The 20,863-nt window shown below is 52.6% G+C and overlaps 1 protein-coding gene across 3 annotated transcripts; it reads right to left on the reverse strand.

Annotated features, from left to right (window-relative positions):
* Positions 1–688: 688 nt before the first annotated feature.
* On the reverse strand, positions 689–19,913 carry Nr5a1 (nuclear receptor subfamily 5 group A member 1). 3 transcript variants are annotated; one of them, XM_051185379.1, is made up of 7 exons: positions 19,716–19,913; positions 16,302–16,418; positions 16,055–16,196; positions 13,337–13,965; positions 8,756–8,875; positions 7,006–7,153; positions 689–1,225 (listed from the first exon to the last, which is right to left on the reverse strand). In XM_051185379.1, exons 2-7 carry the CDS (start codon positions 16,401–16,403, stop codon positions 978–980), a joined length of 1,389 nt encoding a protein of 462 aa, XP_051041336.1. In that variant the 5' UTR covers positions 16,404–16,418; positions 19,716–19,913; the 3' UTR covers positions 689–977. The 3 variants fall into 3 exon arrangements, with proteins under 3 accessions (XP_051041336.1, XP_051041337.1, XP_051041338.1); XM_051185380.1 differs by lacking the exon at positions 19,716–19,913 and adding an exon at positions 17,715–17,768; XM_051185381.1 differs by lacking the exon at positions 19,716–19,913 and adding an exon at positions 17,351–17,384.
* Between the last annotated feature and the right edge of the window lie 950 nt (positions 19,914–20,863).

The following is a 20,863-nucleotide window of genomic DNA, read 5'->3' on the forward strand; positions in this document are numbered from 1 at the left end:
GCCTGGCCCTGTAAAGAGACTTTCAGGATGCAAAGCAGAGGTCAGGAAACTGAGGTCAGCTTCAAGAGTTGTGGCAAGGGACACAAAAGGATGGAGCCACGAAAGAGAAACTCCTCAGCACTGTCCCCACTTAAAGACTCCTGAGTCCTCTCAGGTCCCCATATCCCCACCTTCACGGACTGTAGTGGAATGGGCAGAGGGCAAGTAACAACTCTTCTCTGGGGTGAGGTGGGGTACATAAAGATGGCCCAGTGCCATCTTGGAATGAGATATCAGGAGAAAACTTCAGTGCTAATCCCCACATCCCAGCTTAGTCCTCAACCTATCTCCTGCTGTTTCTTTCTCACACACACCTTCCAAAGACTATCTAGGGGAAAGAAAAAGCAAACACTAAAGAATCCTGGTGACTACAACCTTGCAAATAAGTATCAGCCCAGCCACCGGTAGTGAACAGGCCCAGGATGTGAATGTTGACTACACCAGACTCTTCCTCCCTGGGTGGCTGGGAAGATGATTACCACAAAGTATTTTTTTCAGAATTAGACAGTGGAGAGGGGTCTTTTTGCCTGACCCAGTCTCCTGGCATCCTCTAGAGAAGACCCTACCCAATTTAGCAAACTCAGTTTACAACTCTGAACTTCCCTTCTTCAGGGGAGTCTGGAGATCCTCTTCTGCCCTCATTGATGCCTCCAATTACAGGAGAGAGGGAAAGGATGACCTCTGACCCAAGGGACATCCAGGATCACCAGGGAATCCCAAGCCTCCTCCCAGGACCTGTACCTCAGATACCAGGAAAGAAGCTGGTGAAGGCAGCCTGCCCCAGGCAGTCCCTGTCCATCTTTGCCTGCCATCCCAAACACACAGCTCCAGAACTCAGGGGCAGTGGCCTAGGGACAGGACTCCTGGATCACCTAATGCAATCAGTCATTTGGAGGCAGTGGCATCCCCACCTACTGCCTGCTGCTAGGTGCCCAGGCTCAAGTCTGCTTGGCCTGCAGCATCTCAATGAGAAGGTTGTTGCGGGGCATCTCATTGCCCAAATGCTTGTGGTACAGGTACTCCTTGGCCTGCATGCTCAGTGCCCTCACCTCCACCAGGCACAATAGCAACTGCTGGAATTTGTCCCCGCAATGCGGGTAGTGACACAAGGTGTAATCCAGCAGGGCAGCGTTGGCTTTCTCCTGGGCATCCTTCACCAGGCTGTGGTTATTCAGGAATTTCACATCTGCAACGGGAGCAGTCCATCACCCTCCAGTCACTGTGCCTAACTAAAGTTGGGCTGACACTGTCAGCAGTATTACCAAGTCCACATTCCCAGGGTATACCAAACCTACAGGTGCAGAGACTGCAATGAGCCTCTCAATGGCAACCTCCCCATCTCTACCCTTGGGCCACCACACCACCACTGACATCATTTAGGTTTATCTCTCCAAGCTTGTCCCTGTGCTTTCTTTCTTTTTTTTTTCTTGCTTTCTTTCTTCCTTTCTTTCTTTCTTCTTCTTCTTCTCTTTCTTTTTGAGACAGTGTCACACTACATCTCCTTTGCTGACCTGGAACTCACCATGTAGGCCAGGCTGGCCTTGAACTCACAGAAATCCACCAACTTTTCCCTGCCTCCCCAGTGGATTAAAGGCATGTGTCAGTACACCTAGAAAATCCCTGTCTTATCACCAGTATGATTACCACCATCACCAACCACTAAACCATACATCACTAGCCCAGTCATTGCTGCTGCTGTCACCATGGATACTTGACAATCACCAAGACCATCAACAACAGCAGCAGGTGCATTGCTAGGTGTGGTGTTTATACCTCTCCATTTTCTTCTCTGTAAAATGATGCACTGATCCCTCCAAAGATGGGAAAACAGGTCAAAGCCTTCCTGTGGCTATTTCCCTACCTCCTGCCTCAGGCATCACAATCAACATCGCTGTCAAAAGGACATGTCTTGGGGTGTCAACCCCATGAGTACTCTGGACATGCCCTGGAAAGAGGCTCCATAAATTTACTCCTGGGTCTCTGGGGTCAGCTTCTTTGCAGCCCTGTTCATGGTGAGGAAGAGGGCATGGGTGGCTGTGTGCCATTTACATCTGGGGAGTTGTAGAATGAACAAACCTAGAGCACATAAAGCCATGTTGAAAAGTGGGGTACAATGGGAAGTGAGAGGCAACAAAAGAACTGGAAGTTTGCAAGGTAAGCCATTCACATAAATTTAAGTGTGGCTTAAAGTAGCCTGCCACATACAGGCCCTGGTTCTCTCCTCTATGCTACCAAAAAATGAAAAGAATGGGAGGAAGGCAGGCAAGCAGGTGGGCAGGCAGGTATGCAGGCAAGTTAGCTCCCTAGCTGTCCCCACATAGACATGCTATGTGAAAACAATGGTGGGCATGAAGCTGTAGTTAGATTGAAGGGCCAGCTCACTGTGACAGGAAGAGGAGCAGGTGGCTCAGTGTGGATCAAATGTGGCAGGGGGCTGAAGTGTGATTAGTGCATCCTTGGGCCTTAGTCCTGGGCTAGACACAAAAGAGGTCTTTGGAGTTGGTTAGGAACAGCCTGTGGAAGAGTGCCTGTCTATTCTGCATAAAGGTCACCTTCTTCAGAGAAGGGGGCTGGAAATGGGATATTTGGGCCCTTCCTTTGTCAGTCAGCTCCCAGCATCTATTAGTCATGCCCCACCTAGAAGTTTAACATCAGCCCCAACCCTCAGAGCCTATCCTGGCCTCCTTGAGCTGTGGCTTCCAAGGGGTCAGAAGATGGCTCACTCATCTGCTTTGCTCCCTTGGTGCACCCCAGTCTTTCTACTGTGGGGAGTTGGGCCAGCATTCGCTCTTGGCTCTCTAATCCCTCTTAACACCCACTGCGCCAGGAAAGCTGAGGTGCCTGGCAACCCTGATCCTCGCCACCCCCAGCACACCCCCTGGGGCCTGTGTTTTTCAAAGATGGATTTAGGGAAACTGGAGCTGGGTCTGAGTCGTATGGCAGGATTTGGCAGCTGCTGGCCTCCACCCTGACTCCCTTCACCTTCCAATAAGTAAACCAGGGTCACTTTCTTCCTCCCCTCCCAGGGATAGCCACTAGCTCATGAGACATTTTTGTACACTTTAGGAAAATGCTCTTTTTGGAGAGATATACCTAGATCCAAGCCCAGTCTTTTCCTGCTTCAGTGCCCATGTACATTGAAATCTACCCAACTGTGCATAGCAACCTGGCTCCCCAGCCTGGCCAGCTTCAGTACAGTTAAAGGTGACCATAGGAAGTCAATCCACCAAGCTGGTCTGGAAGCAAGAGATGCCTACTGATCCCATCTGTCCTTGCCCCAACCTTTTTCCCATTCCAATCCCAGCTCTGTTCCATCCACTATCTTCACCATACTGTCCCTGGGTTAGTCTGATATTCATAATAGGAGAAAGATGGGATCTATCTCAAGACTATCCAGTAAAGGCGTCTAGAGGGAAGAGCCAAGATGGAGGAGGATGGACCAGAATGTTACTCAGATTGTGGGGTAGGAAGGGTTGGGGACACCAGGGCTTTACCAGGATTTACTGTTCTCAGCAACAAGCATCAGGGACTCAGGATGACAGTGGAATAGAAGGGGGAGGGTGCAAGACAAGGACAGCTTTCAGGGACAGTCCCTCTCCAAGGCCTCTGGTCTCTCAGCTCCCACAAATTAAGACCTCCATCAGGCCATGAATGAAGGCAGCCATAGGGTTGACGGAGAGCAACCCTATGGCTACATAGTGGCTACAGTCCAGAGCTGGGATCGGTGTTGCAGGCACCCAGATACCTACGACCAGCCCTGTTCATCCCCTCAAACACCTATACCACAGGGAGTACATCAGAATGTGTCTAGACCACCCACATACAACAGGACAGGATTCAGACCCAAGCCTGTCTGATTCCAGGAGCTTCAAGGCAGGGAGGGGCTGGGAAAGGCTTCCTCTGGGGCACTGAACCAGGTTCTCTCTAAACCATAGGGTTTGTCTAAAAGTACCATCCTGGGTCCTAGGTCTGACTTTATACCTAAATTCTCCCCTACCTAGAAACCACTCCCCCTCTCCCCAGTCTCAAGCTTGTTGTATAGTCACATCACACAGACCCACAAGCAGACCCATAACCTGGAGATTCTCCCTTCCAGTGTCAGGAGCTCACACCCCAGCTCTACACCCAGAGGTCCTTTCTGAACCTCAGTTTCTTATCTTCTATAAGATGGGGCAGGTCAGGACAGAGATGCTCACTGAGCTCCAGCCTGGGGCTTGAGCCTGCAGTCCACATCCCTGGAGGCAGAGATGGGTGGGAGATGGCACTCCACCCTGAGAGCAGCCGCTAGCTTCATGAGCTGGGGGCCCCCAGGATCTCAGAAAAGTCCCCCTTTTCACGGTTTAATTGAATATTTGAATAATCCTTTCATTCCAGTGAGGCATAAAGAATGTTGTCCCAATAGCAGTGACTCAGGCAGGCGCCCCCGCGCACAATGGCCCCTCGAGTGGCACTGCTATTCAGTCTGCCTTTTGTTGGCTTGGAGCAGTGGGTAAATTGCAAACGCTTAAGGGAATGCTGCCGTGCGCCTCAATAGGAATCAGGAAATCGAATGTTAGGTCAATCCATTAAGCTTCGATTAAGTCCTCGGTGGAACAATGCTGGCCAGGCCCATCTTCATAAACACTGTGATTGCCAGAAAAGAGGCACTAATTTTAATTAAGCCTTCTTACCTGCCTCTGAGCTGCCTGAGATGCTATTTAGACGCCAAATGGCACCCTTCTGCAGAGATAGGCGAGAAGGAGGCGTGTAGAGGGGGACAGGGGTGGGTGAGTGGTTGACAGTCACTGCCTGGAGTTGAGGCTGCCAAACCCAGAGCAGTGATGCTGAAGGTGCCACAATCAGGCTGACTGGAAGTCTGTGGACAACCCTGCTTTGAGTCCCAGTCTTCCTGAAAGTTCAGCTCTGATGAGGAATCCTGTGTTTAAGATTCAGAGGGTTACACACCATCACCCAGATATAGGTGTTGCCCACTGGGAAGCTCTGGGCTATCCACCCACAATCTGACCCAGGCTACTGCTGGAAGAGCCTTATATAGTGATATGCAGATGTGAGGTGGTTGTATTACTTCTAGAGTGGGAGCCATCCCAGAGGAAGGGTCAAGGTACCCAATAACCATGGCCATGCACAGTTCAGCCCCTATCCACCTTATAACCCATTTTCTACTCCTCCCTCTTCCCATAACTTCCAACAGGCTGTTCTTTCATTTGTTTCACCAGGATACTCCTATTCACACTGCAAGGTCCAGCTCAGATACATCCATCTCATCCTGCATCCAGACCAAGTAGAGTTACCCTAACTCTAATCATACAGGACTGCTCCAACATGAAGTCTTTTTCCAAGGACTCTGTAACCCAGTGTGCCACTGTTCCCTCATTCTAAGCTCCAGTAAGTTGAGGTCCTAGAATCACTGTCTCCTGTGCCTCTGACACCCTTAACCCCACCCAATTTCAGACCCACTAAATTGAGAACTATGCCACCCTGGCCAGACTTGAGTCCCTGTGCCCAGAGACAATAAAGCCCTGAGACAGACACAAAGCATGTATTAAAAACCGAGCCTCTAGCCTGGTTTGTTCATTCACTTTGACTTTGGCTCATTTGTTTATGGACTTGATAAGGATGATTAAAAAAAGTCATCAGCACTCACTTCCAAGGGCCAAGACTGTGGTAGAATTGTCTCAATATATCCTTGCAGTATGTCAAGGACACTTACAGCTGTCATTTCACACTTGGGGAAACAGAGGCTAAGGGAGTGAGTTACTTGTTCAGTTGCACAAAGCCAGAGACTAGAATTAGAATCCAGACAACCATGCACATACACAGTCCCTTCCCACCCTCCCCACTGTTACTATAAAGTTAGATTATGGGAGAGGTCTGAACCCTCCCAAACAGGGCACCATTAAGCTTACTTGGCTGGAAAGAAGAGCCTGAACTTACCTCAAGGGAGGCCAAAGTCACACTGGACCTAGTTTGTACCTTTGGTTGTATGGGAAAGGGGGCTGCAGGTCCCTCTTAAGGGAGCACAATGCATGGATGAAGCTCTGACTGGTGCTGACAACTCCTTTCTGCCCAGCAACCTCCCCCCCATCTCCTAGACCCTCCAAAGCCTGGCCCCTAAGGCTCTGCTATACTCCAAAGTGGCAAATTCATGATAGTTATTTCCTAATACTCTGTAGAACCATACCCAGGCTGAGAGTCCCGGCCCCTGGTCCCTAGCCACATGGTCATGTTAAGTAGCCCAAATCTGCTTGAGCACTGTGCTTCCTTACAAGCTCCCCTCTGCTTCCAAACACATCCTACTCCCCAGGAGACATCATTGTAGGCTGCCAGAAAGACATGTCTCCATTCTGTCCAGCCTTGATTCCATGGCTGCCTCCTGGCTGAAGAACCTTCCACCTAGCTCATCCATCTACTAACACTGTCCAAGGCTTTCTGCCCCAGGGCTCAGGTTCTCTGAGGCACCCCTCATACTCGTTGGATCTTGCTGCTATGATTCCACCCTTTAGAAGACACTTGTTTCCCTAACAGGTCTTTTCCATTTGCTATGTTGCTATGTTGCTCCTAGCCCCTGGCACCAGGCTGGATGTTTGTAGAATGAATGAAGGGATTTAGAGTCAGAACCTGGGGCCCAGTAGTTCACAGAGTTAGGGAAAGTAGGGACCTCAGGAGAGTAGGGACCTCAGGAGAGAGCCAGGGAAGAGAGTCCTAAGTGCAGCAGACACTTAAGTGTGGCAGGTACACAGAGCAGAGGGTCCTCACTCCAAGAAAGACAAATGCTAGACATCTCAGCCCTTGGGACTTCACCCTGAGAAACTAAGACCCTATCCCAGGGAGCAGCTAGGCCCTGACCTGACCATGTACCCTTGTACCACTCACTAAAGGAGGATCCTTCTCCCTTGGGCTTTCTGACCACAGTAGGCCCCCAGTGTCTTTGCACCCTCTGCTGCAGAACCTCCAGAGGCCACTTACCAAGGCTGAAGAGGATGAGGAACTTAAGACAGACGAACTCCTGGCGGTCCAACTGCAGCGCATGCAGCTGTAGCACTAACTCCTGTGCCCGCAGCACCAGGCTGTGAAGCAGGGATCCAGCCTGCACTGCCACTGTGCTCAGCTCCACCTGAACCAGCAGAGGGCAGGTCAGGGAGGTGGGCAGAGGGACTGGGGCTGGGGTGAAAGGGCACAGGGCTCAGATTAGGGACCTGGGTCAAACACTGAGCCTCAGGCCCACCATGCTGATAGCCTTTTTGCCAGCTTTGTTCTGCCTATTGGCTCAAGCTGAGCACCCAAGACTGGCCTCTTCTTTAGTGGCAGTGGGGCAGGTACCAGGCAGTGGGAACACCAGAAAGCTGAAGAATATTTCATTTACAAAGGGCTGCTGCCAGCCCAATAGTGTGAACTGTTCTTGTACTGTTAATTGTGACAAATGTCTTTCCCTGGGGAAGGAACAGAAGGGTGGTTTTGCCTGAGCACAGCGGACAAGGTGTATGATCACCAAAAAGGTATAGGTTCATCACCACTTAGCTCTCTCTCTCTCTCTCTCTCTCTCTCTCTCTCTCTCTCTCTCTCTCTCTCTCTCTCCACATAATCATGCAGATATATTCATAAAGCTGTTACCTGTTGGCTGAAGCTATGGTACTCATATATACCTACACCCACTCCTGCCCTTCAACAGTCATTCACAACAATGCAGACACACCTTTATATGTATTCATGGTTACACAGTGACAGGAAGCTATGGACACCCACACATCCCTGTACGTGCAGAGTCACACAAGCAAACATAGGTGCATAGGTACATTCAGGATGTTCCTGTAGCTCATGTGTCCTCACTCATATCCCAGAGTCATCCCTTGGGACCAGTATCCAAACTCCTGCTTTCAGCAGCCTGAGCCATGGGAGGTGAGAAGCTAGGGTGAGGACAAAGGACCTGAGGGCCAGGGGTAGGAAGTAGGGCCTGAGTCTACATTTCATCACAATACCCACTGTGCCCTCTATTGAGCCTGTGTCCCTCTCCTGGGGGTGTCACACACCTGTTTCCAGGAGTTTCCTTTCTTCTACACCTTTCCCTGTACCTCCTCTCACCATTTGTGGGCCATCCTCTTTAAAGGTGTCTCCAGATCCAGCACTTTTGGGATCCTTCACCCACATCCACCGGCAATCATAATGTCCCTCCTGTGGGGGGGTTCAGGAATTCCCAGACTTTCTCCATGGCTTCCCACCCCTGTCACGTTATATTTTCTGCTCAAAGGGGGCCAAATTCTGACTTTGAGCCTTTTGCCTACTCTTTTAATTTTCCATTTGTTTATTTACTCATTCATTCATTATTTATGAGGATGGAGACCCTACAGAGTCTTGCCTGATCACCAGCCCCTAGCAATGGCTGTATCCTCATCTTTCATGCTTCCTACCCCACAGGCCCTTGGCAGTACTCTGAACCTCTTCTCATAGTCCTTGACCCTACTGCTCTCACACATGTGACAGTGCTGACTGCTACCTATCACCTCAGCACCAGCTGACCAACTCTGCCTTATTTTGGGAAGACCCAATCAATCTCCTTGTAGGAGATAACAAGGCTATTCCACACTCTGGCTCCTCAAAAGGTCCCAGGACACAGAAGTCTGGCTGGTGTATGTCCCTGAATTTGGAATTCAGAGTGCCCAGAGGCAGCCTGGAGAGGTCTGGGATCATGCAGGACTAGGAATTGGAACAGCTTAATCACCTCCTGCCCAGTGACCAGCAGGATGCTGTCCTCCTTGCCGTACTGGACCTGGCGGTAGATGTGATCCAACACCAACAGTTCACTCCAGCAATTCTGCAGCAGCGTCATCTGGTCAGCTACCTGTAGGAAAGAGCCACACAGAAGTCCAGCTGGGGACTGCCCTCCAGACTCCTCTCCCCAATTCTCTACTCAAAGTCACAGATGGGCCTATCTGCCCACCGGTTTACTTCACTGGGGCCCAGTGATGGCCTCTTTCAGGCTCCAACTCTGTCTTTCACCACATTTATGACTTTACACATGTCCCAGAGCTTTTGGAATCTCCATTTTGTCAATTGTTCAGTGATTCAGGTGCCTGGAGGTGGCCAGTCACACATCCCATAAATCTCAGAGACTAATGTCTAGTACTGTGAAGACCAGCCCTCACCTACTGGCCTGAAGGACCTGTGGCCACAGTTACCCTAGAAGGAGACCTGGGGAAGCTGCAGACACACACAGGACAGGAGAGTAGAAGGGAAGACCTGGTTCTGCTATCCATTTCCTCTCTGGGTCAAAAGCCCAGGCCATTGTGCTGAGCCCCATCACTATCAGAACAGAAACCCAGCCTCTAATTGCAGGCTGCTCCCCACTTCTTCTCACATCTCCAGGAGAGATTGTGGCACCAGAGAGGCCTTCCTTTCCATCACCTTTTCCATGGAAAGGCAAAACTCCAGAAGTACTAGTTCTGGAAACTTCATCCCTGCCCAGGTGACAGATACTTATGTTACAGATCATCAGATAGGACCATATAGGTGACACCAGATGGGAGATCTTGAAAAATTCTAGGAGCCTCTGAGAACTGTTAGATGCCTTGGTAGAAGAAGTCTACAGGGCAGTCACAGTGGCAGGCAGCAAAATAAATACAGGCCCATAAAGGTGGCTCAGAAGGAGGCCAGGCTGGGCTGGGCATGCTTCACCCCCATCTCAGTCATAGTCATAGGAGCAGATACCCTTGTGCCCAGATGGAAAGAAGAAGTGAGGCAGGAGAAATGATAAAGAGAAGCATTAGGAGATAAGCAGGCTGAGCCTTGGCAAAAGGCAGAGGGTCAGAGTGACCTGGGTGCCCAGTCCTGGAGCATACTCTACCCAGACTTCAGACCTGGGGCTGGGTGGCCCAGCATAAGGAGACTGATCAACCCTGGGCTGCGATATGGAGCTAGGCTGAGCACTCCAAACCCAAGTTCCAGTCCTTCACCTGGCTGTGTACTTCCCTCAGCCCTGATTTCTTCCTGGTCTGTGATAAAAAAGGGTATGCCGCCCTCTTCTGCATAGAAAAAAATCTAGATTGTCCCCAAAGGTTCTGAAGAACATGCTGGGCTTCATCTTCTCCTTGACCAAGCAAATTTTCCTGCCATGCCCACCCCTTCCTGTGGGTGGAGAAAAGGACACATGGACGCATGCGCACACGCACACACACACACACACACACACACACACACACACACACACACTCATTCATACACACACAACTCATTCACACACATACACATGCACACACACTCATACACACACACTCATTCACACACATACACTCATACACACTCACACACAGTCATTCACACATACACATGCACACACACACTCACAACTCATACACACACATATCATTCACACACACACTCACACACTCATACACACACACTCACACACACACACTCACGGATTTCCACCTTCCTCTTGCCACTTTGGGAACAAGGTCATTTGCAGTCCTGGCTTGGGGTCCCTGGCCAGCCCCACTCAGGGTCTATTGGTCCCCCACATGGGCTAGCACAAATCTTGGAGCCTTGACACTGCAGTCTGCCCCCAGGAAGAGTATTGATGGCGCTGCGCTGACCTTGCCCTCAGTGGGCCTCACTGGAGCCCTTAGAGTCTGATCGGTCTGGCAACCAAGGCCAACAAGCTCAGTAATTCTTCAGGGTCTGACACACCATGGTTGGCCATGGCACAGTCCTGGCTGAGCAATTGTTTATCAGCCCAAGACTGACAGACTTACTGTGTCTCAATAAACCATCTAGCTGAGCAATTATCCGCTGCCAATGGGGCCCTCTGGGGAAGGAGCAGAGTGGAACACTGAGGGAGGACAGATGTCAAGATGGGTTCCTATCACTCCCCTACAGCCTGCCCTTCACGGTGACCATGCAGATCACCTGGTGAAGACGAGTCTACCATCCTGCAGGTAAGACATAGGTATGCCACCAGGACCAAAGTGGGTCCCATTTTACAGAGATCAGGGATGTGTGGGCCTTGTGTGCCCTTCCCTGTGTTTTTCTGGGAAGGCCTGCAAGTATGGAGTCTTCTTCATGCTACAAAGGGGGCAGATCAGAAGGGAGGGGCGAACATTGAAGGGACTTCCTATGTACTGAGCCACATGCCAAATTCTTCACCTGTTCTAACTCACCCAGCCTTTACAAGCCTCTAGGAAAATATTAATTAAACCCTTCCCACCTTACAAATGAGAAAACAGGCTAAGTCCCACAGCTGGGTGCCCCCATCACCTGAGATGTAGCAGCGCTTTCCCACTGGGTCCTGTTTCTCCATAACCTGGGGATTTGTTCATTGACAGTCCACATATGTCCTCTAGCCCTCCCTGCAGCTTCCTAGGTCCAGTTAATTCTAATTTCTCCAGTGTCCATCTCAGAAGCAGCCCCAGTCTCAGAGCCATAGAGCCCCTCTTCCATCACCTAAGATGTGCCCTTCTCAGAGATAGACAGTGGGCTAATGTGGCATGGTGAGAACCAGCTCACTGGGCAGCCTCAGCTTTTCTGACCCACATAGTCAGGTTCTATGACACAGAACCCTGACCTGGGGAACCATGGCTCAAGAAGGGCTGCAAGGGCTGGGTTTAGGCCTCTTTCTCTACAAGGCCCCTCAAAAACAGTGCTGACTGTGGCTAGAATTCCTGGGCTCCTTTTACAGGTTCTGGGAAGGGGAAGCAGGAAGGTTTGGGCCACAGAGAAGCCAAAAGCAGGAAAAAACACTCAGCAATGCTGGGACAAAAGCCCTTCCCATCCTGCATGACCCAACACCCCACCACCACCAGGAAGGCAGTCAGAGGAAGTGCCCTGCCCCTGGATCCAGGGTCCTGGAAAGCTGGGAATGCTCAGCTCCTCCTACTCTCCAAGTAGGGGATGTCTGCAGTGTCTTGTGCAAGTGTGTGTGTGTGGGGGGGGGGGATTCATTTTCCAGAGCACTCAACCATGTGCAACAGGGCAGGTGGGGGAGCCCACTATCTGACCTATATCCATCTCCTACATCAGTTAGTTTAGATGGGCCAGTGACAGAAGTCACCCAAGACAGAGACATGACATGTCCTTGGCCATGGCAGGCTCTCCACAGTGGGAATGAGAGCCATGGTCATCAATTCCTGACTCCCAGAGGCCTCTAGGTTAAATAAACCTTGGGCTGCCCCTATAGGGCTCAGAATGCTCATGCTGCACCTTATTCCTCTCCATGCCAGGCAGCCAGGCAGTCAGGCAGTGCCCCCCGCCCATCTGGCCACATGCCCAGAGGAAGCCAGGGCAGAATGGCGTCAGCACTTACAGCCGCTCAAGGTTGCAGTGGCTCCAGCAGGGAAGACAGTGGCCCTGCTGTTTACAGCTAGCCTAAGAACAACCAGGGGGGCTTGACCTAAGAGGGTCAGGCTTGGGTTGTACTCATGCCAGGCAGCAAAGAGTCTTGGTCAGGATCCTGGAGTCTTGGGGGTGGTACACAGAAGGTAGGGCACTAGAAAGTCAGCTCTCAGGCCTTAGGGCTTTCACATTGATAGATAAAATGACTTGAAAGTTCTTCCTGTGACTAGCCTCAAGTCCTCCTGCTGTGTTCCTACTTTCTTTAGCTTCATATGCATTAACTCTGGTTAAAAAGAAGAGAAGAAAAAGATAGGGGAAGGCAGTTGCATGCGGCTAGTTCAAAGATAGGAATTTCTATCTAGTTTTTCTGCATTTGAGCATGCATGCACACACACACACACACACACACACACACACACACACACACACACACTTTATCACAGGGGCAGTGAGCTCCTTCACTTTAGCTAGGTAGGAATCAGGCCCGCAACACCCAAAGTCATAGACTCTGAGACCCATCTATGACAGTTGAGGATGGTGGGATTGGTGGTCTTTCTGAATGAATGAAAGGATAAGACGGTTGGATCTACTTCTGACATAGGTTGGGAATCTGAGGGACAAGACAAGTGTTTTGAGGGAACTCAGGGTCTCAAAGAAAGAGGGAACTGCCTGAAATGCTGACTGGGAGAGAAGCAAGGTCTGGAGGAACATGGAGATACTGAGGGAGCACAGACCAGGGAGCAGACACAAGAGAGACAGAGACTGAGAGACAGACTGGAGAGACAGCAGAGGGATGGGCAGGGGGCAGTGGGGATCAGGAAGCTGCAATCTCTCAGAAGTACCATTCCTGCCTCTAGTATTACCTCCCCCAGACACTGTCTGAAGCCATTGGTCAGGAATGCTCCTTCAAAGGGCGATACTGGACAGACCGAAGGAGTATCTAGAGTTGGGATCCCTGGGCTGTGGGGGTTCCTACCTCTAGCTCCTTGAACACCATGCACCTTCGAGCCCAGTCCACAATGGAGATAAAAGTCTGGTCTGCCATCCTGCAGAGGAGGTTGAAGGGCGCTGGCTGGTCAGAGCGGCTTTTGGCTGGATCCTGCAGGCAGCCCACTATTCGGGCACGCACTTGGTCCTCCTCTGGCTCTAGCTGAAGCAGCTGCAGTATGAGCTCTGGTATATTGGGCCCTCCTGAGAAGGGCTCTGGATAGCCGTAGGGTGGCCCTGGTTGCTGAGGGGGGCTGGCATAGGGCTCTGGGTACTCAGACTTGATGGTGCGGTTAGAGAAAGCAGGATAGAGGTAGCCAGCCAGAGGCCCATGGGTACCAGGCATAGCCATGGGCAGAGCTGGGGCTCCAAAGTCACCCAGAGGCCCAGAGGGTGGGCCAGAGACCAGGGCCTTGGGCTCAGGTGCATGCAGGCTAGGGGGCAGCATGTAGTCCGGTGGGGGAGGGGGTGGCGGGGGCACCCCCATCGGTGGGCCAGTCTCCAGCTTGAAGCCATTGGCCCGAATCTGTGCTTTCTTCTGCTGCTTCAAGGCCCGGTCTCTCTTGTACATGGGTCCAAATTTGTTCCGACCACCCCTCATTCGATCAGCTCGTACAGCTGTGGGCAGGAGCAGTCAGTCAGGGTCCACCTTCCTAGTTACCTCTCACAGATCTTTTCCAAAAATATATGTTTCTGTCTCTCTGTCCCTGCCTCTCTCCATCTCTCTGCCTCTGCCTCTCTCTCTCTCTCTCTCTCTCTCTCTCTCACACACACACACACACACACACACACACACACACACCATTCTTCCACCTCCACACAATGGCCTGCTCAGTTCACAGGTAACAGCTATAGCCTTAGATTGGCATTCTGGGCTTTTTTTCCACCTTCTAGTGACCCCATCTTCTTCCCTTCCTCCCTACTTACCCCTTTGTTTCTCCACTTAACACACTTCCTCACCCAACTTGCCCTTAATTATTTATTCCCTCTACCTGGAATTCTTTTCTTTATCTCACATTTTCTTTCTCATTGCATAGCCCAGTCGCAATATTGCCACCTCCAGGAAGTCCAAGGATTGTCCCAGGCAGAATCTCCTGTCCTGCCCCATAGCATACCTCAGACTGAAAACACCTAGGGTTCAGGCTCAGGTGCCCAGTCTAGGGCCTGACAGGGAAATAGTGAGGAAAAAAAGGGCCCTAGTTTGACTTACAGTGGTGGGGGGCTGAGGGGAGGAGGGGGTGCCATGCCAGCTTCTTGATTCCACTAAGCTCCTGTTACAAGATGACTGGGGCTTCCCCCACTGCCTTCTACTGTGGAGCCTGGTTTAATGCTGGAGGAAGGAACCTATTTTGCTGACCAGATGTTTTTCTTCTGGCCAAGAATGTGTCACCAGCCAGACTTAACAGGTGCATCTCTGCAGCTTGAGTGTGGCTCCAACCCCTGTTCAGACAGGACCCCACCCAAGCTCTGAGGAAAGGGAGAGAGCTGGAGAGAGGGGTGGTATTTCACAGAACTAAGAGCTTGGGAGCCTGCCCAGCGCAGATTTTCCTGCTGGGAGGTGGCCAACCTTCTTTGCTTCCTCAGGCTGATCCAGAGGCTTCTGCCACCCACAGTGGCTAGCTCTCTTGCCATCTGTGGACCTGGAGTTAGGCATGAGGGCTCCAGGAACAGGACAGGGTACCTCCTTCAACCTAAGTCCTCTAGGTAGCAGGATGGGTTGACAGCTCTCCCAGCCTTTGGGGCCTTCTCTGCAAAAACTTTAGCTGACAGCTGCTGGCTGGGCATTCAGCCAGACTGGGGCCAGTGGGATAGACACTATGACTGTCCACTGAGTCTGAGTCTCGCTTGATGGGCTAATGCTGTCCTCTCTGGACCAGAACAGGGGTAGGAGAGAGGCGATGATAGGGCACTGTTCTTCTTACTCCAACCTTCTCAGAGTTAAGAATGCATGGGAAGGAATCTCAATTCCTGCAAAAATTAGATACTTGGGCAGATAGACAGATAAATGCACAGGGTGGACAGTGATGGACAGATAGCAGCAGAAAGTGTGATAATAATGACAATTACAGCTACTCTGCTGAGCATTTGCTCTCACAGCAGGCAACTCCGGCTTTTTATAAGCCCCCAGCCCTCCCACCAATACAGGGCAAACATTACTTTTTTATCTCATTATTCAGATGGGGGCATCTGTAGCTCATAGGAGTTAAAAAGTTTATTTGCTTAATGTCCCCAGCCTACGAGTGAAGAAGCTAGAATTTGAGCATGGTCAAGTTATTGAGAGCTTTGGTGTGGGGATCTATAGGGATGGCTGGGAACTCCTCACAAAGTAGATCTATTGGGACTCTGCTCTGTCCGGGAGAAAGGCTCACCCCCTCGCGGAAAGAAGTGCTGAATCTCAGTATGCAGCCTATAAGTAGCAATCAACTTGCCTTAGTCTCCTGAGTCCTGGGATTGCAGGCATCACCCACCTTGCAGGACGTCTCACTTTTGGTACCGAACACAGGCAGGCCCTGCCTGCAAGGCACCTTCTGGCACTTGCCTCTCCAATTGCCTCTGTTCTCTGCAGAGCTAGGGCCCCAATATCACGCCCAGGGGCCAATCACCTGGATCCAAAAACTGCACCTTTCCCCTCAGTCCCTCTCCCAGGCCCACCCGCAGCTCCCTGGGGAATCAGCAGTCAGGGGTCCCAGGTGTTCAGGACGCGCACCTTCCAGGCGCATGCCCACCGTCAGACACTTCTGGAAGCGGCAGAAGGGACAGCGCTTACGCTGCGTCTTGTCGATTTTGCAGCTCTGACTCTCAGTGCACGTGTAATGCTTGTTGTTCTGGACTGTACGCTTGAAGAAGCCCTGTGTTAGAGGAAGGGAGTGAATGCCAGGTCCCGACCCTCGGGCCGACCCTAGCACTCCTAACCACACACAGCCTAGCTCTTCCCTGCTCCCGCCTGCGCTCACCTTGCAGCTCTCGCACGTGAGCAGCCCGTAGTGGTAGCCCGACACCTTGTCACCACACACCGGACACAGCTCGTCCAGGTCCTCGTCATACGAATAGTCCATGCCCGCAGCGTCCGCCTGTGGAAGGAGGAGCGGGTCAGCGCGGGCCGACGGCGACTGGCCTGGGGCTGCCGTGGCCTGTGCTCCCGAGGCAGCCCACAGCATCTGCCGGGTGCCAGGGTTTGCTGGCCCGGCCGCGTCCCAGCGCAGCGCTCCAGTGCTGCTTCCATGCCGCCTCTGCCGCGCCGACCCGGGACCCTCGGGTTCGATGGGTTTCCATCCTGATTCGTTTGTCTGAGAACAAAACCCCGATTCTGAGAAATTCAGATAGGCTCGGGAGCAGGGAAGACCGACGCCAGGCAATCAGGGAGAAGCGGGTAGTGCAGCTGGAGTAATCTGGGGACCTGATAGAGACCTGAGGCAGAGAGGTCTAGAGAGACCCCAGCCGGTGCTGCTTAATGGATCCTGGGCGACGGAGAGAGGAATTGCCGAGCTAGAGACATCGCAGAGAGATTCATAGATGGTTGGCTAGGTAGGTAGATACTGATAGATTATGTAGATAGATGATGGATAAATGATAGGAGAGATCGATGATGAACAGATAAGGATCGGTGACTGAACATGATATGAAGACGGTAGATAGTAAATAGATGATAGACCAATGCTGGGTAACGAAAGAGAGAGGATCAGAGGTTTGGAGTGACAGGCCCAACGAGAAAACCTGTGAGACACAGAGTCAGAGACATAGGGAGAGACACCGAACAACGAGAGACATCCTTGGGGAGACCGAGGCCGCAAGAGTGACAGAGACAAGGAGGAAAACCTGGAGAGACGGAGGTGCCCAGCGAGAGGGTCAGGGACTGGGAGACAGACTCTCGGTGGGCGGCGGTGCGGGTAGAGAGCTCCGAGGCGTGGCCCGGTGGAGGGATAGGGGCCGACCCTGGGAGGCAGAGAGCCGTGTCGCCCCGCCACTGGGTCCGCAGACAAAGCCGCGCAGCGACGGCACCCACCGGCGAGCCCGGGACGTCGGGCCGGGAGCAGGTGTGGAGGGGGCGCGGGCGCGGGCGCAGGGCGGAGACCTCGGGCGGAGACGGTGCGGGCTATAGAGGCTGCGGGAGACCTCAGGCGGAGAGTCCAGATCCCGAAAGCCGCGGCCCGGGACGGGAGAACGGTACGACGGCGGCGCCCACCCAGGCCAGTCCCGCGAGCAGCGCCCCGCACCTTTCGGCCGTGCCGCCGCCCGCGATGAAGCCGCACCCGGGCACAGCGCCTCCCGCCCGCGATGACGGCCACTTGGGCCGGGGGGCGGGGAGACAGTCCCGCTCTGCCCCCGCCTCCCCGCGCCCGCCGCCCGTGGGGCCACTCGAAGCGCACCTGGGACCCGGGCCCCTCCACCGCACTGCGCGCTGCGCGAACCCGCCGCGCGGGGCCGGGGCGGCCGCTCTATATGCGCGTGTACGGTATCCGGGGGCGGAGGCGCGGGCCGCGTCCTCCCCACAGCCCGCTTGGCCTTCACCCTCACCTCCCAGCTCTTCAGGCCCAGCTGGGTCCTCCGAAGCCCGAGAGCTCCAAGAGAATTGGGGACTCTGATCACCCTGGAATTCGGTCAGGTGTTGTGTGCAGGGAAGCTTCGGGCCACTGCCTGCGCAGGGAGAAGGCGAGCTCCGGTTTGCCAGTCCAGTTTAGAATAGCCAGGACCAGTGTGGGAACTCTGGACACTCTGGACGTTTTGCAGTGTGTAAGTGGCTAAGAGCGAGCGTGGGGGAACGTGGGTAAGGCACGAGACCAAGGTAGAAACTAAGCTTTTGAGTTAACACTGCCACATTTGCCTATTTGGGCTACAAGCACCCGCACCAGCCCTGTTTCTTAATCCTAAGTCAGGTGCTCCCAGAGAGCGGTGGAGTGGAGTGGCCAGCGAGAGTTAGGGGCGAACCCCATTTTCGCGAGTGTCCCTCAGGATGCTAGTCTGGAAATGAAAGCGTGGTCATTCCACTCTGTGACGTCCTGAAGTCTGGTAAGCAGAGACCGGAAAGCAGAACCGAGGAACTGCACCCCTGCACCCCTGTGAGCTCTCTTCTAGCTAGGATGTAGTGGGAGGAGGAGATCCTGGCAGCTTTGGTCTGAGGGTGAGATGGCAGAGCAGTTACTCTGGGCTGGCAAGATCCACCAGACCACACCGCTCTTCAAGTTAAGTAACTGAAACTGAGAGAGCTCTGCTCCATCCAGGCCGCTTGGCCACCAGGGGTGGAAGGCAGTACATGCGGCTGGACATGAAAGCCAGAAAGAAGTAGTGGGGAAGCACAGACCCACCAGTCCAAAATTTGTGTGGATCCCACTCCATGGCTCGGGCCTCTGTGGACGCTGGGCTAGGATGCTTCAATAGACCCCGTGCAGCAACCCAAAGTCAGACTCTGACCAACTTGGTTGTCCTGTCCTAGCTCAGGCAAGTCACTTCCCTCCTGGGAAAAGACCTGGTCCTATAGACTAGGGTTCTTGGGGGAAACTGTGTGAATGAATCTTGGAAGGAATCAGAGGCTGTCAGGCCTTATCCCCATATTGGAGAACATACAACCTGTGAGGATAAGGGCTATATGGGCCTATGAACAAATTCATTTCAGACAGAAACCCCCAGAAAGTGAAACTGGGGAGGGAATGGGGTTCAGTGGCAGACCACACCCAAATACATAAATACAAACAAAACAAAGGCCCCAAAATGTACCCAGGCAAAGAGGCCAGTAGGCAGTGGAGGAGTGAAGGAATGGGGACCAGGCTCCTGAATAGGCATCTCTAGGGGCTTTTTGAACAGTGTGGGCATTCCTCTGTGCTAAAACCCTGGCCCGATGGGGGATGGGCAACAAGCAGTCTACCTTTCTGTTTCTATCTCAGCCCTTTCCCCTAGGGCTCCACTACTCCAGGTTGGAAGCCATGGCTCCACTAAGCACACCCCCCACCTCCCATATACCCTTACAGTGACCCAGAAAAGCAAAGACACTGGCCCAGACTGACAGTAGAAACACAGACATACCTCCATAGAAGCAGTCCAGATACTTAGGCAGCAAGATTCAAAGACCAGAAAGAAGATAAGCCAAGAGACCCTCAGGACAGTCATAGAACACAACACCCACAAGAACACACCTCTAAGATACCACTGACCACCCTCAGACCCATAGGCCTAGCTTTTCCTAACAAGGCTTAGGAAAGAGGGGGTAGGTATTGTAATGAGGAAATGGATCCGAAGAGACCCCTGGTCTTTTCCCTGTCTAGAGTGGTGGGCACTGGTCATCCTGCAGAACAGGCAGTAGCCAGTTCAGGCCCGAGTGAGGTGCTGAGAAGGGAGGCTGGCCATTAGAGGCCTGGGCCCCGGCCCTCACTTACTGAGCGGAAGGAGAACTCTCAGCCGGATGAGGATGGACACTGGGCACCAGAGTCCTGGTGGGGAAGCTTTCAGGGCCCAGGTAGGGCAGTGGCTAGCGGACTCTCAGGAACTTCTTCACCCAGCAGCAGGCGGGTAGCGGCGGACAGCAGACTGGCCCTGTCCGATAGTCCTCTCCTCCTCCCCCCACTGTATGGGGGGGCACCAGAGGCCCAATTGGTCTCTGCCCCCACGTGACTCTGCAGGCCTCTCTCTCTCTCTTCCTTTGTTGGTGTTTCTCTTCATTTAGCTCTATATCTTTCTTCACTCTTCTAAAAAAAAAAAAAAAAAAAAAAACAAAATCCTATCTTTCTGGGGGCCCTGGGCAGGGGCAGAGGCCAAGGCACTGAGGAGGCCTTAGCCAGCTGGTTGTCCAGGCCGCTGTGGGAGCCTGAGGCAGGAACCCCACGTAGGCGGGTAGGCAGCCGCTTGTTAGCGTCTGGGTGGGAGTGGGACCTGATTTACGGGCTGCTCCCTCACCAAGCTGTGAGTCTCTCCCCTTGAATGGCTTCCTCCCTGGGTCTTGGCCTGGACTGCATAGTCCAGCTTGTCCCAGATCTGAGTGTGGAGTCAGAATGGCTGATGTGGAGGAATGGCCACGGTAGATCCTGTTAGGTGGGGCTTGTGTGGCTTTTGATTAAGGCTTCTCTGAATATCGCTATGTATTGGGAGTTGCAGATATGTTCCATTGATAGCTGGGGAAACTGAGGCTGTGCCAAGACTGCTGGGCTAGGGTGGAACCTGGAATCTCTGGGTAGAGAATGAGGTTTTTGTTTTGTTTTTGTTAATCTTTGCCTGAGGTGTCCCTGTCCACTTTTTTCAAGTCCACACAGGACTTGCTGAGCCCTGCATGTTGTCTATCACATACCTCTCTATGCATCCCTTCTTCATCTCCTATAGATTGTGTGCTTTGTGAGTCATGTGCTGTTCTAAACACTACGGGATGCCATAGTGAAGATCCCAAGAGGATTTGCAGCCATTCGTTCTGAGGAGTGGTTAGGGCACAGGACCACCAAGTGGGGAGAGAGAACTCCCACTTCACTTAAAGAAACAGGCAAGCCACCCAAAATTTCTCATTTATGTAGCTCTGAACAACAGGGGCTTTCTAGAT

This window comes from Phodopus roborovskii, unplaced genomic scaffold, assembly GCF_943737965.1.
Source record: "Phodopus roborovskii unplaced genomic scaffold, PHOROB, whole genome shotgun sequence".
In the NCBI taxonomy this organism is placed as follows: Eukaryota; Metazoa; Chordata; class Mammalia; order Rodentia; family Cricetidae; genus Phodopus; species Phodopus roborovskii.